At 39.7% G+C, this 17,250-nt stretch overlaps 1 protein-coding gene across 1 annotated transcript in view; it reads left to right on the top strand.

The window, feature by feature from the left end:
• The window catches only part of CPN1 (carboxypeptidase N subunit 1), a 29,221-nt gene that overhangs the window by 7,468 nt on the left and 4,503 nt on the right, over positions 1 to 17,250 (top strand). Inside the window, exons 3-7 of the mRNA XM_082674325.1 lie at positions 3,118 to 3,273; positions 5,713 to 5,895; positions 7,113 to 7,224; positions 8,852 to 8,991; positions 10,834 to 10,933. Of these exons, the coding sequence (XP_082530451.1) occupies positions 3,118 to 3,273; positions 5,713 to 5,895; positions 7,113 to 7,224; positions 8,852 to 8,991; positions 10,834 to 10,933 (691 nt within the window). The remainder of the gene's footprint in view (positions 1 to 3,117; positions 3,274 to 5,712; positions 5,896 to 7,112; positions 7,225 to 8,851; positions 8,992 to 10,833; positions 10,934 to 17,250) is intronic.

Raw genomic sequence — 17,250 nt, 5'->3', positions numbered from 1 at the left:
TTTGAAGATGTTCTAGGGAAACAGATTCCTCTAGAGACTTCAGAAGGAACACAGCCCTGCTGACACCTTTAGATCTCGTGAGACCCATTTCTATCTTCTGACGTCCAAAACTGTGAGATCATAAGTTTGTGCAAAGTTAAGCCCTAAGGTTGTGGCAGTTTGTTACAGCAGTAATAGGAAGCTAATAACTGAACCCTGTTTATGGGAACTTCTGTTAAAGGAAGTCCTTACTGCCAGCTTAACTAATGACCTGGTGTGAATAGTAAGTCAGCTGATAGGTAAATCAACGTAACTGCTAATATGGACAGTTATGAGTTAACGCTGATATAAATCAGCAAGCAATGAAAACCCCTGGAAGCATAATGAAAATCATTATCTCATAGAAGTGAAAAATCAAACTCCAAATAGAAAAATCATATAAATGTTTTCCACTGGAACAGAATTGATGTAGGAGACTTAAAAGAATGTCAAAAAATATGTTTTCAATGAGATCTAAGAATAAAACACGAGCACAATGCCACGATAATAGAGAAATCTGAGAACAATAAAGAGTTCTTAGAAAAACACGAGAGTAGTAGTACATCTGTGAGTTTTTAGCCTCCTAGTGTCCATGCATTCATCCTACTTCCAGTAATGGCCACCAATTCGGGCTCTCCCCTCTCAGTCCGCAGGGCTCCAGTAGATACTATTCTGCCTCTCCAATGCCAAACAAAACACCAAACAGAATTTCAGTTTTGCAAGAGCCTGTGAACTTATCTCTATTCTCCTGCTTTATATATTTTAATTATTTATGTAAATATCTATCTCCCCATATATACCATGAATTCCTGGAAAGCTAGCATAATGTCTCATGATCTCTTTCCCTAGTGTCTTTCAGGGGACTTTGAATGGAGATAGACCTAAATAGATGTGGATTGATTAAATGGATGGATGAGTGAATGAATACATGACCAAATAAAAGATGAAATGTGAAGTGTGAGCAGAGAGGTTAAGGGATCCACAAAGTTGATATCGCTCAGAAAAAAGATAATCAAGGATCCTAAGTAAAATAAATAAATAAATAAATGGGGGGGTGGTTTCCACTTCGGAAAACAGTTTAGCAGTTTCTGAAAAAGTTAAATATGGACTTACTTTATGATCCAGCAGTTCTACTACTAGATATTAGAAATGAAAACATGTGTCCACACACAGACTTATACACAAATGTTTGCAGCAGCATTATCCACAATAGCCAAAAAGTGGAAGCAAACCAAATGTCCAGGTACTAGGTTTAATAGTATCCCCTCTGCCCCCTCCAATTCATGTCTACCTGGAACCTATGAATATGACCTTGTTTGGAAATAGGATCTTTGCATATGTAATCAAGTTAAAGTGAAGTCATACTGGATTAGGGGACCTAAGTCAAATATAACTGGTGTCCTTATAAGAAGAGAGCAATCTGTACTCAGAGACACAGACATACAGGGGAGAAGACTATGTGAAGATAGAAGTAGAAATTGGAGGGAGGCATCTACAAGCTAAGGGACGCCAAGGACTGTCAGCAACCACCAGAAGCTAGAAGAGTCAAAGAAGGATCCTCCTCTAAAGCCTTTAGAGAGCATGACCCTGCTTGATTTCAGACTTCTAGCCTCCAGAACTGTGAGAGAATACATTTCTGATGTTATAAGCCACCGAGTTTGTGGTAACTTGTTACAGCAATCCCAGGAAACCATACAGTCTATTAACTGGTGAATGGATAAACACAATGTGATAAATCCATATAATGGAATTATTCAGAAATAAAAGGGAATGAAGTCCTGAAGGAACCTCATGGTTCCTCATGGAGGAACCTCAAAAACATTTTGCCCAGTGAAAAAAGCCAAACATATAATATATGATCCCACTTACTGAAATGTCTAGAAAAGGCAAATCCATAGAGACAGAAAGTGATTACCTAGGGGTGGAGTAAAAATGAGGAGTGACTGTAAATGGGCATGAGGTTTCTTTTCAGGGGAATATAAGTATTCTTAGATTGTGGTAAAAGTTGCACAATTCTGTAAGCACACTAAAATTCTTTAAATTGTATGATTAAAATGGATGAATGTTGTGGTATGTAAGCTATATATATCAATAAAACCGTTTTTAAAAAATAGGGGTTCCCACCCTCCTACACTGTTGGTGGGAATGTAAACTGGTGCAGCCACTATGGAAAACAGTATGGAGGTTCCTTAAAAAACTAAAAATAGAGCCACCATATGATCCAGTGATCCCACTCCTGGGCATATATCTGGAAAAGATGAAAACTCTAATTTGAAAAGATACATGCACCCAAGTGTTCATAGCAGCACTATTTACAATAGCCAAGACATGGAAACAACCAAAGTGCCCATCAACAGACAATTGGTTTAAGAAGATGTGGTATAAATATCCAATGGAATATTACTCAGCCATAAAAAAGAATGAAATATTGCCATTTGCAGGAACATGGAGGGACCTAGAGATTGTCATACTAAGTGAAGTAAGTCAGACAGAGAAAGACAAATATTGTAAGTGATATCACTTATATGTGGAATCTAAAATAATATACAAATGAATCTTTATATAAAACAGAAACAGACTCAGACATAGAAGACAAACTTATAGTTACCAAAGGGGAAAGGGATGGGGGAGGGATAAATTAGGATTATGGGATTAACAGATACAAACTACTATACATAAAATAGATAAGCAACAGGATTTACTGTATAGCACGGGGAACTGTAGTCAATATCTTGTAATAACCTATAATGGAAAATAATCTGAAAAAAATACATATATAACTGAAAAAATTATACTTTCTCGCTGCACATACCTCTGTCATTCTGATTAAATAGACATAAACAATTTTTTTAAAATAGGGGTTCCCATTATCCTGAAACACCCTCCTTTTGTTAGAGCTTCTCCTGGGATCTCTACCTCCAGCATGTGGTTTATAGGGAAACTTGAACCACGCCACTGGGACTTTGGATGAGTTAAAGGAGAAAATGCTACATCGTTTGATAGATCGAGCTAATGTGTAAAAAGAAAACTATACAGTGTTCTTCAAATAGAGCATTCAGTCTGAAACCTTCATCTTTTATTTCTTCCTTTTCCCACTAGGACAGGGACATTTCTGGGTATCTGGTTGGCAGGAACAATGCAAACGGAGTGGACCTGAACCGCAACTTCCCTGACCTCAATACCTACATCTACTACAATGAGAAGAACGGAGGCCCCAACCACCACTTACCCCTTCCAGACAACTGGAAAAATCAGGTATAAGACAAAATTTGCAAGCAGAAGCAGGTAAATCAGCATCTGGAATTTCTTCCCTGAATCTTCACATCAACTAAATATGCAATAATAAAGCATCAACCCAATTCTGTGCTAGTCTGTCCAGAGCAATGCTAACTGTAACGTATGCCTCTTTGTATTTTTTCCCTCCCTGAGCATAGAGCCCTTCACTGAGCACATGATATTTGATGTTAGTGGTGAGAGTGGCAAAAGAGGTGAAAGTGGTGTCATACCGCTGCACAGCACTTCAGAATTTTACAGAATTCTTTCTCAGCTAGCGTTTCAGTTGATCATTGTAACACTCTGGTAAATGCATCAAGCAGTGCTGTCCACCCCCATTTTACAGATAACACTTATAGAAAAAATAATTTAAACTCATACAGCTAGTAATTGGTGGACTCAAGATTAAAACCCAGGTCTTCTGACTCCTCATCCAACATTCTTTCTACTGCACTATACTGTTGACAGAGAACTGTAGCATTCTAAAGAGAAATCTCTCTTGCATGTGATGAACTGTACGCTTATCAACAATTAGCTAGAGAAAGAGGTTCAGGGAGTCTCACCCTTAGAAGAGAAGTTTTTCTTCTTCTCTTTCTGTATGACCCGTGACCACCTTACCATATTCTCATTTCCCTTGCTTTCTCAATCAAAGGGTCCCATCTGATGCTCCCAGACCTCTTGCCGCTTGGTAATGCGAATGGTTTCAGCCTGACGGTCTTCCTGTTCCTGGGAATGACTCTTGTCATCCTTGGAGCATCACCACCACCCTGTTCCTTACACTGTATGGGCTAGTTCTAAACATTCTGTGTGAGTATCTAAACTTAGAGACTGGGGAGAGAAAATGAAAGCAGGTGCAAGGCTTTATATTGGGAGTTTCTAGATGGAATCTTACCAGGTTTTTTCCCCTTGGAATTGAAGCAAAAGTCATGCCAACATGTTTAGATTTTGGAGAGCAGCTATGCTCTTGGCTCAAGGAAATAATACATCAAAAATAACTTTGCACTCGTTGACATATCCAGCCAGAAGGATGTTCTGATTTATTAAACTTGTCTACATAAAATAAGGTTATTGAGCCAGTAACAATTAAACTCCCACTGGCCCTCTGTCTGCATCTTAGAAGGAAAAAAGACGATGAGAAGTCCCTCTTGCTCTTGAGGGGCCAGGAACAGTGAGAGGCTGGCCTCCTTCTGATGGATGGAGGGTTAGGACATGGAGAAAGGACTGCTTTAAAGAATCTGAGTCCTGGTCACAGAGCTGGACCGGTGCCTTGGGGATTATATCCATTCCGATTGGATGAGACTCAACATTATTCATTCAGTCTCCCTTGGAATAGAAAAGATGGAGGCCTTCACAGCTGACCCTTGGTCCAGGACGAACCGTTAACACATTAACACCACATAACCTCTAAGCACATCCATCTTGAGGGGAGGAAAAACAGTGAAGACTGTAAATTATTTACTTACAAGGCCAGTAGATTCAAGGCTTTCTTTAGAATACTGTCGCTCGCTAGCAATATAATCTGCAATAGAAATCTGCAGTAGAATGGGTGGAATCTCACTACTTAGCCAAGACTGGCCCATATTACAGTATGTCTAACTCATGAAATTTGGGTATGACCACAGGAGAACATTCTACATGTCAACAACACAGCAGATGTGTTGGGGGAAGGAGGAGGTTGAAAACCATTGCTGTAAACCAACAATTTTCAGATATATTTACTAGAACCCTAAATTTCTGCAGAGGAGCTCCAGAAGCTACTGGAATAGTGGGTAAATTGGAGGACCCTTTTTTGTTGCCAGAGAGAGGCCAAACTGGGACTCTGCACTCTCCAATTTATGTTACCCCTCTTCAAACTGCTCTTTTTCTCCCTCTCTCTCTCTCTCTTTTTTTTTTTTGATAGACTTCATTTTTGAGCAGTTTTAGGTTCACAGCAAAATTGAGTGGAAAGTACAGAATATTACCATATATTCCCTGCTTCCCATTATCAACATCTCCCACCAGAGGGGTACATTTATTACAAGGATAAACCTACATCGACTTGTCATCATCACCCAAAAGTCCATAGTTTACATTAGGGTTCACTCTTCATGTTGTATATTCTGTGGGTTTTCACAAATGTATCATGTATCTACCATTTTGCATCATGCACAATAGTTTCACTGCCCTAGATGACCTCTTTTTAGCTATTGAATACTTGGTTTCCATATGAGATTTCATTTTAAACAAGTGTTCCATTCACTTAATTTGTTAAATTATCACACAAAAGATCAAAATTTCCCCATCTGCACTTCTCATATCTGGTAGGATTCTCTTTGCTTTATTCAGACATGCCATCCTCTCAGGCCACAACCCGACAAACTCATGTAAACAGCCATCTGGCTTCAGTTGCAGCTTCTCCGCCAAGCTCTCATCTCTCCTCAGGTGGAACCCGAGACCCAGGCAGTGATCCAGTGGATCCGCTCCTTCAACTTTGTCCTTTCAGCCAATCTCCATGGAGGGGCAGTGGTGGCCAATTACCCATATGACAAGTCCCTTGAGCACCGGGTCCGAGGTTTCCGCCGCACTGCCAACACCCCCACGCCTGATGACACACTTTTTCAAAAGGTATGCAGAATGGCTGCCTGTCCAGCCAGAGGAACTTGGGGCTTAGGAGTGTGACTGAGGTCAAATCAGTAACACAGGACCCTGTTAGGAATGAACAAACAGAAAATGATTGAAAACACCTCCTGCTCGTTAAGAGCTTACAATCTAGTATATTACATTTTGTTTTGAGTGATAAGCCATAAATTCATGAAAAAGTAAATAAATAGGAAAGGTTTTTACAGTACAGTTACCAAAATTTTAAAAAATACTTAAGCTAATGACAAGCAAGAAATATGCCAAAAGCCTAATAGTGCTGGTGGTAAGCTAGAGCATTAAATGTGAATTTGGGGGCTCTAATTTATGGTTTTATGGTAATATGGCTATATTAATGAAAAATAGACCATGCACATGAAAAAGGTTTACATAATAGTTCAAAACAGCAATAGAATAAAATTAACAGATGAGTTATTTTATAGTTAATATTATTAATAATATATAATTAATATAACAATAACATTACTTAGTATCTCAATTTTTCTCTTTTTTTGGGCTGTACCTCGTGGCTTGCAGGATCTTAGTTCCCCGACCAGGGACTGAACCTGGGCCCCAGCCTTGAAAGTGTGGAGTCCTAACCACTGGACTGCCAGGGAATTCCCCTATAATGATAACATTATTAATTCAACAGTTAATGAATTACACAGAGAATAACACCAGTTGTTGCTTTGCAAAGCAAGTATACTATTATATTTTCTTCTCTAGTAATCTCATTTTGTCCACTATTATAAAATAGTAATGAAAGAGAATTATAGAGATTTTGAATATATTCCTCTCTTTCCAACACACATCTCTCACCCCCAATACATAATTCTTTTTGTCACAAAGCCCTATCTTTCTTGCTTCTTGATTTCTCTTATAAAACTCGGCTGGAAAATGAGGTACACCTCATTGAGGTACACCTAGAAGGGAGCTTATACATTATCGAGTGCTACCCCTCACTTTGCACTTGAAGAAATTTAGGCCCAAGATAGTGGGAAAATCAGAAGATAGGTCTCCTAACTCTAGTCCACTCCATGCACACACACCCCATCTCTCTATTCCTTCTGGTATTTTCTTTCGCTAAAGCAAATAATCAGTTGTTATACCTAGTGGGGTTCTTGGCCTCACCCTGCTTCTGAGTATGAGCATTGCCACATGAGTTGGGGATACTCAAGGTCGTTTTCCACCTGCTTTACCTGTAGCTGGCCAAGGTCTACTCCTATGCACATGGATGGATGCACCAAGGTTGGAACTGTGGGGATTACTTCTCAGATGGCATCACCAATGGGGCTTCCTGGTATTCTCTCAGCAAGGGTAAGAAGAGTGCTAAGCACAAGAGTGCTGTAAGCTGAAGTAGAATGGGGTTCGTTTCTCCATTTAAATTATCATTCTTTTTCACAGAGAAATGACAGGAATGCTATTTTGCATCCAAGTAGAGATCTGAAAAATGGGAAGTCTTAAGTTAGCATTTAACATCATCTTGTGATTCTTTAAAATGGAGGTCTGGACACCTTGTGGTCCGTTAAAACTGGTGGTTTACATAGTGGATTAGGGCATAGGAAGGGAATAATGCAGTCAAGTGGTTAAGAGCATGGGTTCTAAGGGTACACTGGGCTGAAACCAGGCTTGCCCATTCACCAGTTATGTGGCTTCAGGCTAATTACTTAACTTCTCTGTGCTTCAGTTTCCTCATCTATACTTTAAGAATAACACTACTTGCATTGTAATTCTGATGTAAGTATTAAATAAAGCACATAGAGGATTTGGAATGCCTGGTTTATAGATGTTAAGGTTTTTCCGTAGTAACATGAGGTATGCCTCATGTACCAAAGAAGGAGAGATGCTGGCCTGGACACAAACAGTTCCTCTGATATGTGCTCTCTGTACCCTGCCTACCCATCTCCCATCAGAAGGGGTTTGCTGTGGACAGTGGCCATTGATAACATAGCAGAAACCTCCAGCAAGAGGCTTCTCTCTCTATTCCCTGGGCTTTTCCCATCACTGAGGGTCAAGATAGAACCTCTGTTCACAGACCTTCAGTAGATAGGGACCCTAAGGTTAGGGAGGAGGCTGAAGCAGGAAGCTAGGTTCTCTTAGGAATCATGTTGCAGCAGCTGTCTTTCCCCATCTTCTCACATCTGACCTGTCAGAGCCCAGGTAGTAGAAAACTCACTGGAGAGGGCTGAGCTGATGGCTGGTCCTATGGGGAGTGGGCAGGAGGAAGGTGAGGGAGTCATCATGTACTGGGAAGGCGGTAGACTTATCATGGCTGAAAACTCACTTGAACCCAAGGCAAGAAGATTTCTTTTTTTCAAAGACAGATATACATTTATTACCTTTTGTTATGGAAAGTTTAAAAATCACTAAACAAATACGATAATTTTTTTAAAACACCTTACCTTTAATATTCATGTGGAACATCAAGTAGGATTATGTATTACTGGAAGTTTATAAGACTAGGTAACAGATTTAAGAATCATCTTCCTTGTCACTTTACTACATCTACCAATATCTACCAATAGTTTACTGTTAATTTAAGCCAAGGCAAGAAGATTGAACTTTACTTTCTTTAGTTTGCATTAGGAAAGCAATAAGTACCCCCTCCCAAATTTAAAATATAAAATATACTTTTTTGAATTATACTTGTTCCTCCCTTTCCCTTCCCATCCTCTGGGAAAGCATGACCCACTGCCTCCACTGAGAATCATTACCCTAAATTAAAGGGGTGCAATTCCAAGATCATGAAGTTTGTATCAAAATGATAGTATGGTCTCTAGACCAGCATCATCAGCGTCACCTGGAAACTTGTTAGAAATGTAAATGTTCACTGAATACATACTGAATCAGAACCCTGGGGTTAAGCCCCAGCAATCTGTATTTGGCATGGGGTGTTGGGTGGGAATCTGGTTGTACAAATCTGCCACCGCCCTCTTTCACTTAGGAATGCAAGACTTTAATTACCTCCATACCAACTGTTTTGAGATCACGCTGGAACTGAGTTGTGACAAGTTTCCGCGGCAAGAGGAATTACAGCGCGAGTGGCTGAGTAATCGGGAAGCCCTAATTCAATTCTTGGAACAGGTAAATCCCATTCCTTAACTCTCCTGATTACAGAAAGGGAAGTGTTTTCTGATGGTAGGCAAGGTATTTTGTGTGACTCAGGTCTGACTTTTGCTCTGACTCATTACAATAGATCTCAGCTTCTCTACCAGTGAAATTAATTCATTCAACATTGTTGAGCACAACTATCTGTCAGAGACTGTACTATATGCTCAGGATTAAGAGTAAACAAACAGGGCTTCCCTGGTGGTGCAGTGGTTAAGAATCCGCCTACCAATGCAGGCGACATGGGTTCGAGCCCTGTCCTGGGAAGATCCCACATGCTGTGGAGCAACTAAGCCCGTGCGCCACAACTACTGAGCCTGCGCTCCAGAGCCCACGAACCACAACTACTGAGCCCCAGTGCTACAACTACTGAAGCCTGTGCGCCTGGAGCCCGTGCTGTGCAACAAGAGAAGCCACCGCAATGAGAAGCCCACGAAGAGTAGCCCCCACTCACCGCAACTAGAGAGAGACCGCGCGCAGCAAGGAAGACCCAACACAGCCAAAAATAAAAACAAATAAATTAATTAATTTTAAAAAGAAGAGTAAACAAACAACAAATATCTCTGTATATATGCAGCTTATATTCTAGTGAGGAGAGACAGACAATAAAGAAAAAATAAAATAAATTTTATAACATGTTAAATACAAAATGCTATGAAGAAGGCCTTACAGAGAAAGTGACATTTAAACAGATTTAAAGGAGGTAAGGGGGGCTTCCCTGGTGGCGCAGTGGTTGAGAGTCCTCCTGCCGATGCAGGGGACACGGGTTCGTGCCCTGGTCCGGGAAGATCCCACATGCCGCAGAGCGGCTGGGCCCGTGAGCCATGGCCACTGAGCCTGTGCGTCCGGAGCCTGTGCTCCGCAACGGGAGAGGCCACAACAGTGAGAGGCCGGCGTACTGCAAAAAAAAAAAAAGGAGGTAAGGGAGTAAACCGCAAAAATATCTAGGGGAAAAGGGGCTCCCTGATGAAGTCACAATTGCAAATGCAAGGCCACAACAAGTAGATGAAAAGATGCTCAGAATCCTGAGGGAAATGTAAATCAAAGCCACAGTGAAATACCACCTCACACTCATTAGGATGGCTGCTATAAGAAAAACAAATTTACAAACAATGACAGAAAATAGCAAGTGTTGGCAAGGATGTGGAGAAATTGGAACCCTGGTGCAGTGTTGGTGGGAATGTAAAATGGTGTAGCCACTATGAAAAACAGTGTGGTGGTTCCTGAAAAAATTAAAAATAGAGCTGCCATATGATCCTGCAAAACCACTTCTGGGTATATATTCAGAAGAACTGAAAGCATAATCTCAAAGAGATATTTGTATATGCATGTTCATAGCAGCATTGTTCACAGTAGCCAAAAGGTGAAAGCAACCCAAGTGTCCATTGATGGATGAAGGGATAAACAAAATGTGGTATAGATACACAATGGGCATACAGCCTTAAAAAAGAAGGAAATTCTGTCATATGTTACAACATGGATGAACCTTGAGGACATTATGCTAGGTGAAATAAGCCAGTCCCCCAAAAAACAAATACGGTATAATTTTACTTACATGAGATATCAAGAGTAGTCAAATTCATAGAGATAGAAAGTAGATTAGTGACATGATTTGACTTCGATTTTAACAGGATCACTCTGACTGCTCTATTGAGATTATTGGGGATCGGGATGAGACCAGAGAGACCAGTCAAGGGTCTATCACCATAATCTTTGTGAAGATCAAGTGCAGAAACACATGGGAAAGGGCTTTGTGGACTCTCAAACACAGCACAAAGGTTTTATGAGCATAACTATACACTATAAACTTTCCTACAGGTACACCAAGGCATCAAGGGAATGGTGCGCGATGAGAATTATAATAATCTTGCGGACGCTGTCATTTCTGTCAGTGGGATTAACCATGATGTCACTTCAGGTAGGTGGCCACTGCTTAGTGGGGTGAGAAGGAAGCTTTCACTCCCTCACCGTCTTCAGCCTAATCAGGAGGCCAATTTGTAAGCCAGTGAGACCAGCAGGGACATCAAGGACACGAGGGGGTGGTGGATTGGAGGAAGGAAGGATAACAGGATTGAGGACAGGAATTAAGAGGCAAGGGCCAGGAAGATGTAAATGTAACATCTCTCTCAGCATTCAGGAGTCACTGCCTCATACAGCTTTGTTAGGAGTGTTTCCTGGGTTTGAGGTTATTAATAGCTCACATACTGGTATGGAATGGGCTAGAAAAAAAAAGACTGTAAAACTGATGTTTAGTCTTGTCCCTGAGCCAGGCATTTCTCTACACCTCCGTTCAGGGAAGAGTTAGTAAAAGGCATTCCATAGGCTCGCTGCAGGGCAAGATTGATGGTGGGGGCAGATCTCGGAGCCAACTTGGAACCTTCTAGAATGGTACAGAATATCTCACGGCACAATGGTGTTGCCAACTGCCCCAGCCCAATTTGATCAGGTTTGGGGTTGTTTGTTTGGTTTTTAATGTAGAGCAGTAGCTCCCAGTGGTTAGGAGCAGGTGAGATTTGCCTCCCTCCCCCAGCCTTGATACCAGCATGCTCAGCCACATTTCACTGTGCAGGCTTTACCAAGCAGGCATCTTACAGCTCAGACAGTCTGTTTAAACTAGATGAATCTCAGCTTTAAGATGATAACTTATATTCTTTAAGGTGATCCCAACACATCTTACATGAACAGTTCATTCAAGGCAAAGGCAACAACATTCTAAAGGCAGAATTCTGTAGCCCCACAGTCAAGCATCAGACACCAGAATCCTCCAGCCCAGTGACTGGAGCCAGGACTGTATAGGGAACCAACCTTTGGAATCTGTAAGAGCTTCAGGGCCTGCTAGATTCTTTATTTTAAATTAATTAATTAATTTATTATTATTATTTTTTGGCTGCGTAGGGTCTTCCTTGCTGTGCGCAGGCTTTCTCTAGTTGCGGCAAGCAGTGGCTACTCTTCGTTGTGGTGCGTGAGCTTCTCACTGTGCTGGCTTCTCTTTGTTGCAGAGCACGGGCTCCACGCGGGCTGCAGTAGTTCTGGCATGCGGGCTCAGTAGTTGTGGCTCGTGAGGTTAGTTGCTCCGTGGCATGTGGGATCTTCCTGGACTAGGGCTCAAACCCATGTCCCCTGCATTGGCAGGCAGATTCTTAACCACTGCGCCACCAGGGAAGTCCCATAGATTCTTTTTTTTTTTTTTAATTTTATATTATTTATTTTTTTATACGGCAGGTTCTTATTAGTCATCCATTTTATACACATCAGTGTATATATGTCAATCCCAATCACCCAATTTAACCCACCCCCACCCCTGCTTTCCCCCTTGTGTCCGTACATTTGTTCTCTACATCTGTGTCTCAATTTCTGCCCTGTAAACTGGTTCATCTGTACCATTTTTCTAGGTTCCACATATATGCGTTAATGTATGATATTTGTTTTTCTCTTTCTGACTTACTTCACTCTGTGTGACAGTCTCTAGATCCATCCATGTCTCAACAAATGACCCATTTTCGTTCCTTTTTATGGCTGAGTAATATTCTATTGTATATATGTACCACATCTTCTTTATCCATTCATCTGTCGATGGGCATTTAGGTTGCTTCCATGACCTGGCTATTGTAAATGGTGCTGCAATGAACATTGGGGTCCATGTATCTTTTTGAATTATGGTTTTCTCTGGGTATATGCCCAGGAGTGGGATTGCTGGATCATATGGTAATTCTATTTTAACTTTTTTAAGGAACGTCCATACTGTTCTCCATAGTGGCTGTATCAATTTACATTCCCACCAACAGTGCAAGAGGGTTCCCTTTTCTCCACACCCTCTCCAGCATTTGTTGTTTGTAGATATTCTGATGATGCCCATTCTAACTGGTGTGAGGTGATATCTCATTGTAGTGCTGATTTGCATTTCTCTAATAATTAGTGATGTTGAGCAGCTTTTCATGTGCTTCTTGGCCATCTGTATGTCTTCTTTGGAGAAATGTCTATTTAGGTCTTCTGCCCATTTTTGGATTGGGCTGTTTGTTTTTTTACTATTGAGCTGCATGAGCTGTTTATATATTTTGGAGATTAATCCTTTGTCTGACGATTCATTTGCAAATATTTTCTCCCATTCTGAGGGCTGTCTTTTCGTCTTGTTTATGGTTTCCTTTGCTGTGCAAAAGCTTTGAAGTTTCATTAGCTCCCCTTTGTTTATTTTTGTTTTTATTTCCATTACTCTAGGAGGTGGATCAAAAAAAGATCTTGCTGTGATTTATGTCAAAGAGTGTTCTTCCTATGTTTTCCTCTAAGAGTTTTATAGTGTCTGGTCTTACATTTAGGTCTCTAATCCATTTTGAGTTTATTTTTGTGTACGGTGTTAGGGAGTGTTCTAATTTCATTCTTTTACATGTAGCTGTCCAGTTTTCCCAGCACCACTTATTGAAGAGACTGTCTTTTCTCCATTGTATATCCTTGCCTCCTTTGTCATAGATTAGTTGACTATAGGTGCATGGGTTTATCTCTGGGCTTTCTATCTTGTTCCATTGATCTGTATTTCTGTTTTTGTGCCAGTACTATATTGTTTTGATTACTGTAGCTTTATAGTATAGTCTGAAGTCAGGGAGTCTGATTCCTGCAGCTCCGCTTTTTTCCCTCAAGACTGCTTTGGCTATTTGGGGTCTTTTGTGTCTCCATACAAATTTTAGGATTTTTTGTTCTAGTTCTGTAAAAAATGCCATTGGTAATTTAATAAGGATTGCATTGAATCTGTAGATTGGTTTGGGTAGTATAGTCATTTTCACAATATTGATTCTTCCAATCCAAGAACATGGTATATCTCTCCATGTGTTGGTATCATCTTTGATTTCTTTCATCAGTGTCTTATAGTTTTCTGAGTACAGGTCTTTTACCTCCTTAGGTAGGTTTATTCCTAGGTATTTTATTATTTTTGTTGCAATAGTGTATGGGATTATTTCCTTAATTTCTCTTTCTGATCTTTCATCATTAGTGTATACGAATGCAAGAGATTTCTGTGCATTAATTTTGTATCCTGCAACTTTACCAAATTCATTGATTAGCTCTAGTAGTTTTCTGGTGTCATCTTTAGGATTCTCTTTTTTTTTTTTTTTTTCCATCTGCAGTGACAGTTTTACTTCTTCTTTTCCAATTTTTATTCCTTTAATTTCTTTTTCTTCTCTGATTGCCGTGACTAGGACTTCCAAAACTATGTTGAAAAATAGTGGTGAGAGTGGACATCCTTGTCTTGTTCCTGATCTTAGAGGAAATGCTTTCAGTTTTTCACCATTGAGAATGATGTTTGCTGTGGGTTTGTCATATATGGCCTTTATTATGTTGAGGTAGGTTCCCTCTATCCCCACTTTCTGGAGACTTTTTATCATAAATGGGTGTTGAATTTTCTCAAAAGCTTTTTCTGCATCTATTGAGATGATCATAGGTTTTTTATTCTTCAGTTTGTTAATATGGTGTATCACATTGATTGATTTGCATATATTGAAGAATTCTTGCATCCCTGGGATAAATCCCACTTGATCACGGTGTATGATCCTTTTAATGTGTTGTTGGATTCTGTTTGCTAGTATTTTGTTGAGGATTTTTGCATCTATATTCATCAGTGACATTGGTCTGTAATTTTCTTTTTTTGGAGTATCTTTGTCTGGTTTTGGTATCAGGGTGATGGGGGTCTCATAGAATGAGTTTGGGAGTGTTCCTTCCTCTGCAATTTTTTGGAAGAGTTTGAGAAGGATGGGTGTTAGCTCTTCTCTAAATGTTTGATAGAATTCACCTGTGAAGCCATCTGGTCCTGGACTTTTGTTTGTTGGAAGATTTTTAATCACAGTTTCAATCTCATTACTTGTGATTGGTCTGTTCATATTTTCTATTTCTCCCTGGTTCAGTCTTGGAAGGTTATACCTTTCTAAGATTGTCCATTTCTTCCAGGTTGTCCAATTTATTGGCATAGAGTTGCTTGTAGTAGTCTCTTAGGATGCTTTGTATTTCTGTGGTGTCTGTTGTAACTTCCTTTCATTTCTAATTTTATTGATTTGAGTCCTCTCCCTCTTTTTCTTGATGAGTCTGGCTAATGGTTTATCAATTTTGTTTATCTTCTCAAAGAAGCAGCTTTTAGTTTTATTGATCTTTGCTATTGTTTTCTTAGTTTCTATTTCATTTATTTCTGCTCTGATCTTTATGATTTCTTTCCTTCTACTAACTTTGGGTTTTGTTTGTTCTTCTTTCTCTAGTTCATTTAGGTGTAAGGTTAGATTGTTTAGTTGAGATTTTTCTTGTTTTTGAGGTAGGCTTCTATAGCTATATACTTCCCTCTTAGAACTGCTTTTGCTGCATCCCATAGGTTTTGGATCATCGTGTTTTCATTGTCATTTGTCTCTAGGTATTTTTTGATTTCCTCTTTGGTTTCTTTAGTGATCTCTTGGTTATTTAGTAACGTATTGTTTAGCCTCCATGTGTTTGTGTATTTTATGATTTTTCCCTGTAATTCATTTCTAATCTCATAGTGTTGTGCTCAGAAAAGATGCTTGGTATGATTTCAATTTTCTTAAATTTACTGAGGCTTGATTTGTGACCCAAGATGTGATCTATCCTGGAGAATGTTCCATGCGCACTTGAAAGAAAGTGTAATCTGCTGTTTTTGGTTGGAATGTCCTATGAATATCAATTAAATGTATCTGACCTATTGTGTCATTTAAAGCTTCTGTTTCCTTATTAATTTTCTGTTTGGATGATCTGTCCATTGGTGTAAGTGAGGTGTTAAAGTCTCCCACTATTATTGTGTTGCTGTCGATTTCCTCTTTTAGAGTGTTAGCATTTGCCTTGTGTATTGAGGTGCTCCTATGTTGGGTGCATATATATTTATAATTGTTATATCTTCTTCTTGGATTGATCCCTTGATCATTATGTAGTGTCCTTCCTTGTCTCTTGTAACATTCTTTATTTTAAAGTCTATTTTATCTGGTATGAGTATTGCTACTCCAGCTTTCTTTTGATTTCCATTTGCATGGAATATCTTTTTCCATCCCCTCACTGTCAGTCTGTATGTGTCCCTAGGTCTGAAGTGGGTCTCTTGTAGACAGCATATATATGGGTCTTGTTTTTGTATCCATTCAGTGAGTGTGTGTCTTTTGGTTGGAGCATTTAATCCATTCACATTTGAGGTAATTATCGATATGTATGTCCCTATTGCCATTTTCTTAATTGTTTTGAGTTTTTTTTTTTTTGTAGGTCCTTTTCTTCTCTTGTGTTTCCCACTTAGAGAAGTTCTTTTAGCATTTGTTGTAGAGCTGGTTTGGAGGTGCTGAATTCTCTTAGCTTTTGCTTGTCTGTAAAGCTTTTGATTTCTCCATCAAATCTGAATGAGATCCTTGCTGGGTAGAGTAATCTTGGTTGTAGGTTCTTCTCTTTCATCACTTTAAGTATCTCATGCCACTCCCTTCTGGCTTGTAGAGTTTCTGCTGAGAAATCAGCTGTTAACCTTATGGGAGTTCCCTTGTATGTTATTTGTCATTTTTCCCTAGCTGCTTTTAATAATTTTTGTCTTTAATTTTTGCCAATTTGATTATTATGTGTTTCGGCATGTTTCTCCTTGGGTTTATCCTGTATGGGACTCTCTGCACTTCCTGGATTTGGGTGGCTATTTCCTTTCCCATGTTAGCGAAGTTTTCGACTATAATCTCTTCAAACATTTTCTCAGGTCCTTTCTCTCTCTCTTCTCCTTCTGGGACCCCTATAATGTGAATGTTGTTGCGTTTAATGTTGTCCCAGAGGTCTCTTAGGGTGTCTTCATTTCTTTTCATTCTTTTTTCTTTATTCTGTTCCACAGCAGTGAATTCCACCATTCTGTCTTCCAGGTCACTTATCCATTCTTCTGCCTCAGTTATTCTGCTATTGATTCCTTCTAGTGTAGTTTTCATTTCAGTTATTGTATTGTTCATCTCTGTTTGTTTGTTCTTTAATTCTTCTAGGTCTTTGTTAAACATTTCTTGCATCTTCTCGACCTTTGCCTCCATTCTTCTTCCGAGGTCCTGGATCATCTTCACTATCGTTATTCTGAATTCTTTTTCTGGAAGGTTACCTATCTCCACTTCATTTAGTTGTTTTTCTGGGGTTTAACCTTGTTCCTTCATCTGGTACATAGCCCTCTGCCTTTTCATCTTGTCTGTCTTTCTGTGAATGTGGTCTTTGTTCCACAGGCTGCAGGGTTGTAGTTCTTCTTGCTTCTGCTGTCTG

This window comes from Grampus griseus (genome assembly GCF_964374135.1).
Source record: "Grampus griseus genome assembly, chromosome: 16".
Lineage (NCBI taxonomy): Eukaryota > Metazoa > Chordata > Mammalia > Artiodactyla > Delphinidae > Grampus > Grampus griseus.
The sequence above is the reverse complement of the archived record's forward strand: the minus strand, read 5'-3'. Positions and strand labels throughout refer to the sequence as shown.